The sequence below is a fragment of the Corythoichthys intestinalis genome, chromosome 6 (assembly GCF_030265065.1).
Source record: "Corythoichthys intestinalis isolate RoL2023-P3 chromosome 6, ASM3026506v1, whole genome shotgun sequence".
Taxonomy (NCBI): domain Eukaryota; kingdom Metazoa; phylum Chordata; class Actinopteri; order Syngnathiformes; family Syngnathidae; genus Corythoichthys; species Corythoichthys intestinalis.
The window spans coordinates 54563392-54579073 of NC_080400.1; the positions used below are offsets into that span (position 1 = coordinate 54563392).

At 37.2% G+C, this 15682-nt stretch overlaps 1 protein-coding gene across 7 annotated transcripts in view; it reads left to right on the plus strand.

The window, feature by feature from the left end:
• Positions 1-15682, plus strand: part of gria4a (glutamate receptor, ionotropic, AMPA 4a) — a 334213-nt gene that overhangs the window by 148079 nt on the left and 170452 nt on the right. For all 7 annotated transcript variants that reach the window (XM_057839069.1, XM_057839066.1, XM_057839067.1 and 4 more), the window contains exons 8-9: positions 7537-7704; positions 7852-7956. In XM_057839069.1, coding sequence (XP_057695052.1) covers positions 7537-7704; positions 7852-7956 — 273 coding nt within the window. The remainder of the gene's footprint in view (positions 1-7536; positions 7705-7851; positions 7957-15682) is intronic.

Consider the following 15682-nt stretch of genomic DNA (forward strand, 5'->3'; position numbering starts at 1 on the left):
AAATTCTATGTCGCATGTATCACTGAGTGTCAAGACACAGCTGTGAATGGCCACAGCTGGATTTTTGGGGATGGTAATATAACAATGGTCGCAATGCAGAAATCGCAGATATATTTACCCTTTTAAACCTTTTTTTTTTTTCCAATTTTTCTTTGTCTGGATTGATTATTTATCATCTAAACTGTCGGGGAAAATGCGACAGGAACAAAAAAATGGAATTTAGCAATAATTATGAGGTAGATATCCGTGACTTTTTTACAGACGCCATTTTTTTCATTGTGACATAATTTGTTTAAAAGTTTAAGGTATGCGAGTGAATAATTTTTCAAAGTCGTTTTTTTTTTTTTTTTAAACAGAATATTAGACATAAGTTAATGATTCTAAGCTAAAAATGACAGACATTTTGAATAATAAATATAATTACTTACCTTGTTTTCATGGCTGGGTTGAAGCAAAAACGGTTGCACGACGTCTGTAAACGGGGGTTTCCAGGGTAAAACTGGAAAATTAAAAAATAAATATAAATAAATATATATAAATAAAATTAATAGTTTGGGGGCTTAATGTGCCATGAATCTGCTATGGCAGCATATAGATATATTGTTCTATCAAACACAACAGTTGTTTTGGCTAAAAATACAGCAGTTTCTTTTAAAGAGGAATGCAAGAGCAGAAACTGCTTTTTCAGTCTTGTCCGTGTTTTCTGCCTTATTCAAGTAAGTAGAAGTTGTTGTTTACACTACACAATAAATTCAATTATTTTGAACAATCAGGTTCACAATGAGAATATTTCCCTTTGTCAATTCACAGATAAATTTTGAAAAGCGTGCAATTACTTTCCACTCTCTAATCACCCACGTACAAATGAGCCATGCTTTGTGAAGAATGAATTATGAGCCATACAGGAAAGGAAGAAAACTTTTTTTTCAGTGGTTGAAATGGCTCTGCTTATCAACATGGTGCAAACAAGGAAAGGAATATTGTTTTGTGCCACTGGCAGCGAACAAAAAAAAAAAAAACAGACGGACAAAAGAAATAAAAAGTGCTCATACTCAAAGAAGATGCCTCCCTTCCCACGCTATAAAATATGAGTTGGGGCCAAATCTAACAATTTTGATGTTGCTACAGTGAGGGCAGGTTTGAGTGCTCATTTAAGCACAGGGGTACAAATACTGTATAACGTCCACTATCTGGAATGCAAATGTTGCTTGTTTGATGATTAAATTAAAGTGCCTGTGACAGTATAAAAAAAATCTTAAATAGCATTATTATGTAAATTTGAATCATATTTTGAAACGATTCAACTATATACAACAATATGGCAAATTGCAGATGACGAGAAATTAGTCTTTTAATCTGCCATTTAGCCCCACCTGTCATTTTTGCGATCTAGCGTCCCCAGCTGGATGATGTCAGCAGGGTAACAATTTCATCAGACTTAGGATTCAGCCCATTGAGGGGGAAGATTCAGAATAGGAAAATGCAACAGAGAGCAGCAAAATCTCATGATTGTTTCAATTTCTCTACTCCAGTATTTTTACAGGATATTCTTTTAATCTAAGTATTTTTCCCCAATTTCTAAATAAATATAATGGTCATGACAAATAACAGTCTGGTGCTAAATAGAATATGAAATATTCAAAATGCATTTATTCAGTACGACAGGGCAAAATTACTGCATAATGGTGAAAACTGCCGACTTCTTCCTCTTCCGAATGGTGTTTTATGCCACCGGAGTTAGTCTGGCTTTTGTCATTTCTCTGCCCCGGCTTTCGAGACGGATGAAAGAGCGTAAACAAAACAGGAGGCATGACAACTAGCCGACACGCTAACATGAACTGAGCAACTTTTCCAAGTCATATTCTCGCCTTAAACAAAAAATCACACAAAACTATACCGACTCATGTCACACACAGCGGTGGGGTTGATTGTCTTCATTGATCAGCCAGCCCCCGGCGGCGAGCAAGTTACAGCTCATCGGTCTGCTGCAGCAGGCAGGCAGAGAGGGGAGGGAGGGAAATGAACACTGAAAATAGCGCATTCTCGGTGGACAAACCGACCGATTTTGGATGCCCGAGCCCAAGCCGAGGATAGTGGTCCATTGGCAACCATGCAAAGAGGACCGAGGGGGTGGAAGTGACCATGGTGTGACAAGCTGCCGGTCGTCGGCCGAGTGGCCTTCTCGGTGGACAGGGAACATTGTCACCCACAAAATGCAAGCCACCTCCTTATTAAAACGTGTGCCATGATCCCAGTATTTGATATAATATAGAACACGTAGCTTACTCACTTCCTCGTCGGTCCCATTGTCCCACAGTTGTCTGTCTTGTTTTGGCCATTATCCGTGGTGAACAGGAACTTTTTGAAACCCAAAAAGGCTCACACGCCTCTCCTGGGGCAGCAACAGAAGCCTGCAGCACATTGAGCTGGCGTGATGTGAAAAATAAACAAAATAATCCGCAAAATCAGCTGAATCTACAGTTGTTCTGCATACTCCAGTATTGGCTGTATACTGAAGATGATTAGCCCGCTGACGTCACAAAATACCGCGTGAAATATGAAATAAACATTTTTTTTGCTGCCATAGGCACTTTAAGTCTCAAAAAGGAAAAAATGTGTTGTAATTCTTTGCTATTTGACAAATAGTGTGACCAATTCACATATAAAAAATTGCTCTATTTTAAAGTAGTTTTATATTCTCTGCTATAGTCATATCATTTTTTCGCACGCATAGGCTTTTTCTGTCTCACATTGAGGAATGAAAAGATGACAACCTGCTTGGGCGGCCTCCTGCAGTATTCTTTATAGGGATACAAAATCAAGGCATGTCGGCTCGGAGAAACCTACCTGTTTAGGTGTTAAGCGCATCCGCTGTCTTTGTCATTTTGCTATTTCGCTACCCTCCCATTGTCATGCATCCAGTAGTTTCTGCTGTGAAGTGAAGGTTGCCTGCTGTGTGTTTGAGTGCCCCCACCTGAGTGCCTGCGTGAGGTTTGATGGGTGGTGCTGCAGCTGCATGAGTGCGATGATGTTCCCTGCTGCGCCGTGTATTACTTTTAATGAATTTGTAGACCTGCTACAGCCACAAATACTTTTCAACTGTGTTTTCTCCTTAAAATTCTTAAAATCTTATTTTTGTAAATTAATCCACTTACCTGTGTGGTGGGTCACTCGTTCCAGTCACATCTTCAGGATACTGTAGATTTCACCATTAAAAGTTTCACCAGTTTCACAACATGACAGGTTCCCTGGACGACTTTTCAGTGCCGTATAAAACAAACAACCCTTGTGAGTTTATTTTAAAATATACTTTCTGTCTTTTGAGTTGTTCATTATGTTGACATACCAGTCTACTAGTTGTCATGAGTTGCACTAAAACACTTGTAATGAGCTGTGCAGTCATCAAGGTCAAAACAATGCTGCAGTTATTTTTTGTTTTTTGTTTTTGATTGCAATGATTACAATCTATAATTAACAATTTTATTTAAACACACTGGTTGCATGGTGTACAGTAGGGGTGTGACAATATATCGAAAAGAGTATATATCGTGATACTTTGTAGACCAAAAGTTTATTAAAATGCTCCCGCCAAGAATCGATATATAATTTCAAAAAGGTGTCGCTGTTTAAAAAAAAAAAAAAAAAAAAAACGGACAACAGATTGCTAACAATGTGAACTCTAAGCTAAGCTCAAAGAAAACCTATCCAGCACACAAAATAAAATTCAACAAAAACATATTGTAGCATCACTAGGACAGTGACAATAGGTCTGCGACAGTGATTTGTAAGCACAGCACTCCTATTCGTGCGTTCGATAGGGCAACGCGACACTCCTCTTGGTGCGTTACTACACCACTATTGTATATACAGTGTTTCCCCTAGAATTTTTTGAAGCTGTGGTGGTGGGCTGCATCGGAGTCGGACAGCCTCACCACGTCGTGCCACGGCGAATTTTTATTTTTTTTTCATTATTTTTTCGCCCAATAAGAACCATTACAAAGATATATTTGAAATATTTCATTAGCTAGGCTAATGTCGTAGCTCTCAGCTACGGTACATGTACTGTACGTGAAATGCGTAGCTGATTACAGCTACGTTACCCTACGTAATAATACGACTTTTTTTCTCGTAACAATATTACGACTTACATCTCATAGTGACTCAGGGGTCGGCAACCCAAAATGTTGAAAGAGCCATATTTGACCAAAAAAATAAAAAACTGATACAGTATGTCTGGAGGCGCAAAAAATTAAAAGCCTTGTATAAGCCTTATAATGATAGCAACACTGGCTGTATGTATCGGATCTAGCTATATTAGCCTGCTACGGAAATGACTAAGTTGGCTAGAAATACATAATTAGCCTTCATGATTAAATGTTTATTTTTCCTGCAGTGGATCCTATAGAGAATGACGCACCATGTGACTACTCTGTTGTCCGATGCCACTACAAGTTTAACTTCATTACAATATTAATGAATTGAAAGAATGTTTGTGTCATGTTTGTCCATCCTATTAAAACAAAAAATATATTTCCCTTTCGCATCTTTTTCCATTAAAGAAAAAAAACACAAAAAAAAAAGCTCTGGAGCAGCGCTAAAGAGCCGCCGGTTGCAGACCACCATCGTAGTCCTTCTTTTTCCTTTTATTTGGCCCTTATAAGTACTACATTACCACAACAATAACAGTCCTTCTGTCAATGGATGCATTTCAAGGGGTAGGGGTGGGGGGGGGATCTAATAGCCGTGTAAATAGAGTTTTACTAGATTCGGTGAGAAGGTGAATAGTTTTTTTTCGTTGTTCGTAAACTAAATTTCCACACAAATGCGCATCGAGGTACCATTAACTTAGTAAGGAGAGGTATGAGAGTCATTTTTCGATTGTCCCAGAGCTCGCGAAACTTGGAAAAAAAGTGCATTTATCAAAGTTTCGTCAACTGTAATTGCATATATCCGTCAGCCGAAACCGCACAGATAAAGTACACCTGCCCCTCGTTATCGAAGTTGGCGCGCCGGTTTTGTGCCGAAAAATAGCCACTCCGCTTGAAATGTCCCCCCTAACGGGAGCGCCTACACGTCACTCGTACAAACAGCTTTTTCTTACCAATCGATGGACACGGAAACGACTTTCTTGTACTGTGAATATGTATCATTTTACTCTGCTTGAACTAATAAATCTTGTACTGTGACCAGCGCTCTGAAAATAGAGCAAGGCTTTATTTTGGGCCCCGCTTCTCCACGCAAATTCTGTCAAACTTTGCTTTCCATCCAAGACGGCCGTCCACCGCTCACTTTCGCAGAAAAGTCCGATCCAAACTATTGTAATGTCCCGGATATGGGGAAGAAGTAGAGAAGTCTGTATTGGCTTACCCACTTTATTGTGGTAACAATAATAAAGAAAAACAATAACAAAATAACAGCGGGCGGCCACGACATGCGACCGCTATCTCGCTCGATCTCCCATTCTTCCTACTCGTTCCCTTGCGTCAGAGCTCCCTAGGCCGATCGTCTCTTAAGGTGGCCCCGCATAGTTACGAACATTACAATACACAATGAATAGGTTTCCGCTGAACTCTTCACACTTGGCTGCCGCTAGTTTGAAAAAAAAAAAAATTATAAATAAATTTTAAATTTAAATAAATGAATAAAATGCATCTCATTTGCAAGGCGTGGCGGCTTTTATTTTGGTGTGGCAGTGCGCCACAATCTGTTGAATGTACGGGAATCCCTGATATATTTGTGAGGTGCCAGACCTGGGTGGGTGCGGAGAAAAATAATGAGTGACAAGTCAGCTAGACTCCTGTGCTGATTTACTAAAGCAACATCCCGATGCCAATTTTTGCAAGTGATACAGTATTTGATTAATATCTAATATTAGAACTGGTATAATCTAGTTAATTAGACCAACAACATTGTTTTATTTACCATTCTGCAGCCAATCATAGCAGTGACAGTGTTGTGCATATGTATCCTGCCCAAACGCGCCGTGCAGGTTAGCTAGCTAACAACAGTACAGTTAAGAGACGCAAAAGCTAATCACTTATCATGGCGAAAGGAACGGGCAGCGATACTACACTCATCAAGCCAAAGTAAAAAAGAATTGAAGCTCTTTTAAAATGGAATGGCTGTCAGATTATGTGCAAATAGAAGAAAAAGCGGTGAAACTGAGTGATTTTTTTTTTAACCTGTCCTGTACAGCTGTAAATACACGGAGTATAGGATTCTTGTCCGATTGTCCGAACAAAATCAAAATTAATGTAGAAGTTTAATTTAATCCCATTGTGGTTGTTCATTATTTCTAATTTATTAACTCACCCATGCCACAACTGGACGTTACCCAAGCCAAAGCAGGACTTTACCTACGGTTAAATCAGGACTCTTACATACAGAATACCATATACACATCTCCTGAACAATGAGATGTTCGTCTTTTTCATTTTAAGTGGGCCAAATCAACTATTTAAAAGTAAACTAATGAAAATTGCTGCTGTAATTTCATTCTTTTACTAAGCCATGTAACTATGATCCAGCCATGTAGCTATGATTCAAGCAAGGGAGTAGGTTTGCATAGGGACGGTAGGAACATAACACTACCAACTTTTCAGGGTGCCCAAATTGTCCCCACCAACTTTTAAGCAACTTTATTTGCATTGTATAAGGAGTTCAGTTATATAAGTAATTTAGATTTTCTTTCCATATGTTGTAAGGATAGAATATACCCTAGCATTACGTGAATTATTTTTATTATGTTCAGACTTACATTTACCCCCTTTCACACGCACACTCACACCTCCCCGACAGAAATACAACATGCCACATCTTCCACCCCTTTCCAGGAGGAGGGATATTCGATTTTTTTTTTGGCCAGCACCAGCCACTGAAAGTAAGGAAAAAAACAACAATGTTGTGGAGGTTGGGGAACACCACTAATTTTGCTACTGAAAGTCAGACCTCCATCACAGTTAATATAGTAGTATTATTCTGTGTTAACTTGCTTACCTGCAAAAATACTGCAGTGAGCCCAGCCTCCACAAGTGAGCTAGTCATCCCTCATTTGGATCATTGTTTGCATTATGTGCATTACGGTATTTTTTTACGGTATCATTATGCGGTAATACATTGCGGTGGCTTCAGAGTGCAAGTCCCTTTATTAAAAAACGGGGAGCTCTCCAAGAATGGGTCCACTTCAGAGGGACCCTGACATGAACATGAACTGACTTGAAATAAAAATCTATGAAATCAAATCACATCAGAATTTCATGAGGGTACTTTGGTTCAAGTCTTGGGGTGATCTTGGATGCCTCAGCTGAAGATCGGTCCTTGGATATCTCAGATTTTTTTTTCATTAATTTTTTCCTAAATCATTTTTATATTACAATACTTATGTTTAAGCCTAGGGTTTGCACCATTGTCCCCCAGAAGTGGACCCATTCTTACAAAACAATCAAAATTTTTCTTCGTTATTGCTGCATATGTAGATGGAAAATCTAAGAAATTGTAATACATGGATTTCCCTTCTTTTTTCCCTTAACTCTTTAGTATACTTCATCCTTAACATATGATGGTGTCCTCGTGATGGCTGAAGCCTTCCGCACTCTTCGTCGTCAGAAAATTGATATAAGTCGAAGGGGAAATGCTGGAGACTGCTTGGCTAATCCTGCTGCTCCTTGGAATCAAGGAATAGATATGGAACGAGCACTCAAACAGGTACTTATTTAAGTCGGAAAATCTTATTATTTGACTTGACTGTTCTGCTGACCTCCACTCCTATTATGATGTGATGAAATTCTACTTGCGGTATGTGGTTTAATTTGACTTTGTATCTTTACAAACTTTTTTTTTCTAAAAATCCAGGTGCGCATTCAGGGTCTGACTGGAAATATCCAATTTGATCATTTTGGCCGGAGAATTAACTATACCATGGATGTGTTTGAACTCAAGAGCAATGGACCGCGCAAGGTAGGCTTTTCTTATTGTGACAGAACGTTTTACTTTTTTTTTTTTCTGTAAACATGCCTTGATAGTATAAGATGGCATTTGGTGTTAGAGGAATGTGAAAGAAAAGTAGCAAAGGCTGCCAAAAAGCTTGAGAAATGTTGATGTATTTTCTAACAATAAAGTCAAAATGTGAATGCTGGCAAGTAGGGAACACAAGGTCACACTTAGCAAAGGAGCCAACAAAATTTACCCAGAACAGAAGAACCAAGGCTGTGTTTCCAAGTACTTGGGTACTATTGTGTGTTATCTTTCTCTAGTGTTTTATATATAAATTTGTCATTTAAAATAATCCGTATCCGTTACTGTTACTCATACGCTTAAGAAAGTCCAGGACAGTGTAGAAAAATGAAATGAAATAATTGGTAACATTTTATAGTTACTGTCTGTTATAACTAGTTAATATATCATTAATAAACTGTTAATAAATGTTTTAATGTTGACTTGTTAAGCGTTTGTTAACAGTTAATTCAGCATTTATGATTATGCCTTATTGGCAGTTAATATATCATGAATAAACAGTTAATAAGTTAAATCATTACTTGTAAGCTCTATGCCAATTGTTCATACCTATACCTTAAGAACATCAACAAGCTAACTAATGACTTTTTAAGTGTTTGTTAACAGTTTGTTAAGCATTTATAACGATGCCTTTTTGGGATAAATGACTTGTTCATTATGTCATTTACACCTACACCTTATAAATTAGTAATATACCATTAACAAGCTATTAGTAACCAACTAACTAATGACCTATTAAGTATCAGTTAATATTTTATTTTTTTATGTTATTGGGATGTTATTCTAAGGTTGCAACTACTCCTCATTTCTCATTGGTTAGTAGATGAGGAATAGGTGTAACTTTAGAATATTGTCCCAATAACATACATGAGCTTATATCTAATACTTAATATATTAACTCACCTTTTACAGATCAGTTGTTAATAGTTTGGTAACCATCTACTTAGTTTTGAAGAACAACAAATAGATTAATGATGAAGTAGTCAACATTTCAACTGTGGTGCTTCTTTGGTAAAATACATCACACAGGAAGGCCTATGGATGGAACAATCATGAGGTACAAATATTTGATCTAATTTCTGTACCTTGGAGTTGTTCAACCTATTTGCTGTTTAGCAGATGGTTAGCAAACTATTAATAACTGATCTATAAAGTGTGAGTTAATGTATTAGTTAAATATTAGTTATAAGATTATGTATGCTATTGGAACGATATTCTAAAGTTGCAATTATTCCTCATTTACGAACAGTTAAGGAATAAGAAATAGTTGCAATTTTAAAATAAAATTCCCAAAACATAAATAAACTATCCATTGATTCTTTAAGCCATTAGTTAGTAAGTTACTAATCACGTGTTAATGGTATATTACTAATTTATAATGTGTATGTATGAAAGATTGACATAACTGTCTAGTCAAGTAATTTATTCCATGAGGCATCATTATACATGTTTTACAAACTATTAACAACCACAGCATACTAATTTATAAAGTATAGGTATAAATCATTGACATATAGCTAACAAGTCGTTTCTTACTCATTAACCATCAGTTTATTTATGATATATTAAACTGTTCAAAAACGCTTAAGTCAACAATAAATTATTTATTAACAGTTTAGTAATGTTGTATTAACTGGTTATAACGGATAGTTATTATAAAGTGTTACCAAATAATTTACTGCAACAAAAATCTGAGCCAAATTACTCTGGTGAGAGGTATCTTTTAATCTAGAGGACAGAGGAAGGTGCACACTTTGTAACGGGATGACATGACAAAACAATGATAATAAGAATGATAGATAAAATAAATTCATATATGAAATACAAAAGAAATCCAAACAAAAGTCAGAAAAAGGTCCAGGCCTCGGAGGTCAAACAAAGGAAAGGGCTTCTTCTCCAGGGGCCGGCATCGACAGACGACCGGGCTGGAGTTAATATTGTCCTTTTGCAAATGAGCAAGTTCATCCCAGCCTCCTGGGCCGAGCCATGGGTTCGTACACGGTGAAAAATGCTAGCCGCAGCAAAATGTAAACAATAAATTCCTTATCTTATCAAATGTTTACAGAAAAGGGAGCGGCCACTTTTGTGAATAAGCGTGAAGACAGTAATGGAACAACAAGAAACAATTATTTATAATTATACATGCTTATGTGAAAATATATTTCTACAATAGACACTGAAGTAAAATCCAGGAACAATACGGTCAAAATGCATACCCATTTTTTCACCTGAAAATGACCCAATAGTATTTCTGATTTCGATCCCCCTCCCCTCTCTGAAAAATTGGAGAAAGATGCATCTCAAACACAATCAGAAACACAACAGTTACTGTATTACATTACATTTCAAATGTTTGACAATTTAACATCAATAAATTAAAATGCGAGTCCATATTAAATTTGGGTTTAATATGGCGCAAAGAGAACTGTCACTGAACATACCAAGAATAAAAGATGTTGTTTCCAAACATGATTTCATTTGTTCCTTGAAAAATTAAACACTATATTCTGCATGCAGTATATAATACTGCAAGTACATGCAAGGTAAGCTACTTTTTATGGTTGTCCCGATCTGATCAAGTGATTGAAAATCGGGCCGATTGCGTCATTTTTCAGAGGTTTGGAATCAGGTAAGAAGGATCGAGGATTTAATGAAATAAATATATTTATATTTTTTCTGCTTCATGCTCATAAAGTCTGATATCACATACTCGTATGCTATTTTTCTAATAATTTGATAAATTGTTGATTTATTGACCTGTTTTGCACAAACACCAATCATTTAAAATAATACAAGAAATGGAATCATGCTCTCCAAATGTTTTATTGCGATTAATATCTGCAATAAAAAAGAATGACATCCTATTTTTGATTATACGTACATACATTCTAGTTTTTTTCCTTGTAACAACAAAATCCATGTCAGCCTTTCTGCATTTGTTAATGTAATAAATGTAATATTACTTGTAATTTCACCTCATTTTGGTCACTCAAGTGGCCGACGTATTACCTCAACACAGGCTGACAGGTTGTTATAATTTTGTCCACGAATGATCGAAGAAGTGATAAAAGTCATACAATCTTTTAGGTATATCCTTAGGTTTATTTCACATCCTTAACTTCTTTTCTGCAGCTGGTTTCGATTTAAGGCTTAGATCCACACTGGTGCTTTGAAGCTGGAGGCTGTTCAAAGCATTCCATTTCAAAACATATACAGTGTATATAGGCGCTTCCAGGAGGTGACGCACAGCACAGAAAGTCTCGGAGTGTCATCTACGTCATGCTGAATCCATTTTTGGAGATTCCGTGGGTTCCTCTGGTTTGATTTTTTAGTTTTAACTTTGTCAATTCATGTTGCTGTTTTTAAACCGGAAGTTCAGAGCAGACATTTTCCAAGATGGCACCGCCCATGTTCGAATCAGGAAACATATATATTCAGCAACACTCCCGGAAAGAGTGGAAGAGGAAGTACTGTAAAAAGTACAGTACTGTAAAATGTTTAAAAAGTTTTTTTCAAATAAAAACAAAACAAAAAAATGGTGTATCTAATCGCAACTCGCTATCGGCATATTCTCAAAATCAAGTGACTTGGACTAAAAAAATATACAGTCGTGACATCCCTAATAAATTCCTTATCAAATGTTGACAGAAAAGGGAGCTGCCACTTTTGTGCATAAGCGTGAAGACAGTAATGGAACAGCAAAAATATTTACAATTACACATGATTATGTGAAAATATACTTCTACTGTAGGCACTAAACTATCATTTGAAAAACCAGGAACAATAAGGTCAAAATGCATAATGTTGCAATGCTCGTTTTTTTTTTTTTAATCCCTACCCGTTCCCCTCCCTGAAAAATTTGATAAAGATGGATCTCAAACACAATCCTAAACACATTTCAACATTGCATTTCAAATGTTTGACAATTTAACATCATTACATTAAAATACGAGTACATATTCAATTTGGGTTTAGTATGGTGCAATAAAAAAAAAAAAAACTGTCATTACCAGGAATAAAAGATGCTGTATTGTCCCTGAAAATGTAAACACTATCTTGTATGCAGTATATAGGTACTACTGCAAATACATGCAAGGAAAGCTATTTTCATAAACACTTTTGGTAGGGAAAAGAAGTCTACATCATTGGTTTTTTAGGCATTCCCTGTTATGTGTTAAAATGTAACCTCCAGCACTGAAAGCTCACTCACATGGGGCATGGATAGGAACGTGTTGCTGTCCTACATTATCTCGCTATGGGAAATTTATTTCATTCTGCTTCTTGTGTGTAGTCACACCACCAAAATTAGTTGGCTCGAAAGTGATACGCTGCGACAAATAAAGCGAGTGTACTGTGTCAGTAAACAGAACTCCTGTGAAGCATGTAATTATTTTGAGTAAGCTTTTACACAGGCTCTATGTACAGTACTTTATCACAATAGCTGCAACCACCATTAACACCATTAGTGTGGATCAGGATCAGTAACCCGATAAATGACTGCTTTTGCAACTTTGAAAAGGCCACCATGTCTTTTGACAATGTTCAGCGTGAGCACTAATTTGGCTTCCACTGGGCTCCTGTTTCACCAAACAGTGGTATAAAAAAAAGTATCTGAACCTTTTGGAATTTCTCACATTTCTACATAAAATCACCATCAAATGTGATTCGATCTTTGTCAAAATGTAAAAACAGTGTCTGCTTTAACTAAATAGGTTTTCATATTTTAATGAGGATAGCATGCAAACAATGACAGAAGGGGAAAAAATAATAACCCTCTGCCCAAGGAGATTTAAAGAGCAGTTGAAACCAATTTCTACCAAACAATTTAAGTCAGGTGTGTGCAAAATCACTGATGAGTGGTTTAAAGCTGCCCTGCCCACTATAAAACACACACCTGGTAAGAATTGTCTTGATGAGAAGCATTGTCTGATGTTCATCATGGCTCGGTCAAAACAGCTGTAAGAAGACCTGCGATCAAGGATTGTTGATTTGTATAAAGCTGTGAAAGGAAACAAAACCATTTCTAAAAGTCTGGATGTTCATCAATAGACAGTCAGAGAAGTTGTCTACAAATGGAGAGAGTTTGGCACTGTTGCTTCTCTCCCAAGGTGTGGCTGTCCAACAAAGATGACGCCAAGAGTTCAGCGCAGAATATTCAGAGAGGTGAAAAAGAACCCTAAAGTGTCTGCTAAAGATTTACAGAAATCACTGGCACAGTCCAATATCTCTGTGGACACATCAACTACATGTAAAACTATGGCCACGAATGGTGTTCATGGGAGGACTACACGGAGGAAGCCACTGCTGTCTAAAAAAACATTGTTGCTCATTCGCACAAAGGCACTTGGACACTCCACAGAGGGTTTGGCAAAATATTTTATGGACTGATGAAACCAGAGTTGAATTGTTTGGGAGTAACACACAACGTCATGTGTGGAAGAAAAATGAAACAGCAGACCAACATCAACACCTCATCCCCACCGTAAAGCATGGTGGAGGGAGCATCATGAGTTGGGGCTGTTTCCTGCCTCAGGGCCTGGACTACTTGCAATCATTCATGGAAGAGTCAATTCAAAAGTTTATCAGGATGTTTTGCAGGAAAACCTGAGACCGTCTGTCAGACAGTTGAAGCTACAAAGAGGAACAAGACATTGATCCAAAACAGAGGAGTAAATCAACTTGAGAATGGTTTCAGAAGAACAAAATACACGTTCTGGAGTGGCCAAGTCAAAGTCCATACTTGAACCCTATTGAGATGCTGTGGCAAGACCTAAAGACAGCCATTCATACCAGACATCCCAGGAATCTGACTGAACTACAGCAGTTTTGGAGAGAAGAATGGGCCAAGATTAGTCCTGATCAATGTGCCAGACTGATCTGCAGCTACAGGAAGCGTCTGGTTGAAGTTAATGCTGCCAAAGGGGGGGCGACAAAATATTAAATGGGATGGTTCACTTACTTATATTTCCCCTTTCATTCATTGTTTGCATACTATCCTCATTAAAATATGAAAACCTCTAAATGTTTGTGTGGTTTTAGTTAAAACAGACACTGTGTTTTCATCTGTGTGATTTTGACAAGGATCAGATCACATTTGATGGTGATTTTATGCAGAAATGAGAGAATTCCAAAAGGTTCAGATACGTTTTCATACCACTCTACATAAGACAACATAAATTGATACACTCAAGTTGTCTTTTTCATGGCAGAGTGTTCCCCTCTCAGTAGTGCAATGATCACCATTTGTGTTTTAAATGCCGAAAAAATTTGGACGTGATACTCGGTCTCAATAGTCTTTTATACAGCCAACTATAATTTGCAGCTGACTGTTTTTGCTCATTGTCTGATGCTGCAAACTCAAACCACTTCCAGATGATTGTGGGAATCATGCCTTTTGAGTAAGCTAGCTCTCTTCTGTTCACCGCTATGTCCTCAGTAAGCAGTGGATATCAGGAGGCTAAGAAGGGCTTGAAATTTTTTGTTTTGTTATTTTTTGTTAACTTAATTTATCGAACAAAAAAAAGGGACTACAATAAATCTATTCATCTGCTAAATTAATTAATCACTATGCCCTAATAAGGAATCTGAGAATTCAAATTTCTAACAGAAAAACAAAAACTAAATAAGGTCAAGTTGAACAGGATGTGAAGTTAGGTAATGACTGGCTGGGATACACAAGGACAGATGGAACAGACACAAGGGAAGTTACACGAGGGATTTGAAACGGGGGGTGGTTAAATAACACTAGGGAACCTTGCCACAGAAGGTAAACACAGTCAAAAACTCCAAATATTTTGGCATACTACATACTACAAGTATTCAGTTTGATTATCAGCCAGCTTCACTGATTAAAGAGGAAACATGTCACATTCAGAAATTCACATACTTTTTGTTTTTCTTCTATTATTGTATAGTGTATGAAGAAATAACCTGTCACCCTCCGTTAAATATTTTCCGTACTTACTGAAAAAAAGCTGATTTTACTTGCCCACGCCACAGGAGTTCCAAAGACAATCGGTCAATTCAACAGCGTAGCTAAACATTGTTTGCTAGCAGCTGCTATGTCATTGGCGGTAGTGTGTATTTACGCAGCAGAACATACAATCAACATAGGCAGCGATTTGTCGGACAACTAGTTTTTCTTTAGCGATTCAGACATTGAATCAAATGTAAATGTTTTCATTTTCGCGGAAGATGTTTTTGAGGAATAGTTTATGTGCTGACGACGGTGGAACTCTTCCCAATATTCCTGCACCACATCACTCAAAAAAATGACTCCAGTAGGTCGTAACATTTACTAAAAGACAATGTGCATCTTCAGCAAGAACACATCATGGTTCCAAGTTGAGCATGATTAAATCATGCAGTCCATACATAAATGTGAACAATGAATGAGTAGCTAGATTAGATCATGTTGATGCAACATAATGTTAACGTGCCTTTCCAACCAATTGCAATATTCTCGTCATTTCTCGCGGGATTTAAAAGTAGGGTTGCCAACTCCCTGCAAAAATAAGTGACACCTCATTGGTAGAGCCGGCTGGCTCAATACCCGTCACCATTTAATTATTATTTTGTTTGTGAAAAGTGATTTTTTTATATGATGGGGCTTTGCCAGGCAAAGGCCCAGCTAGTAAAATTCCTCAAGTTTATTTTTATTTCTTTCTTT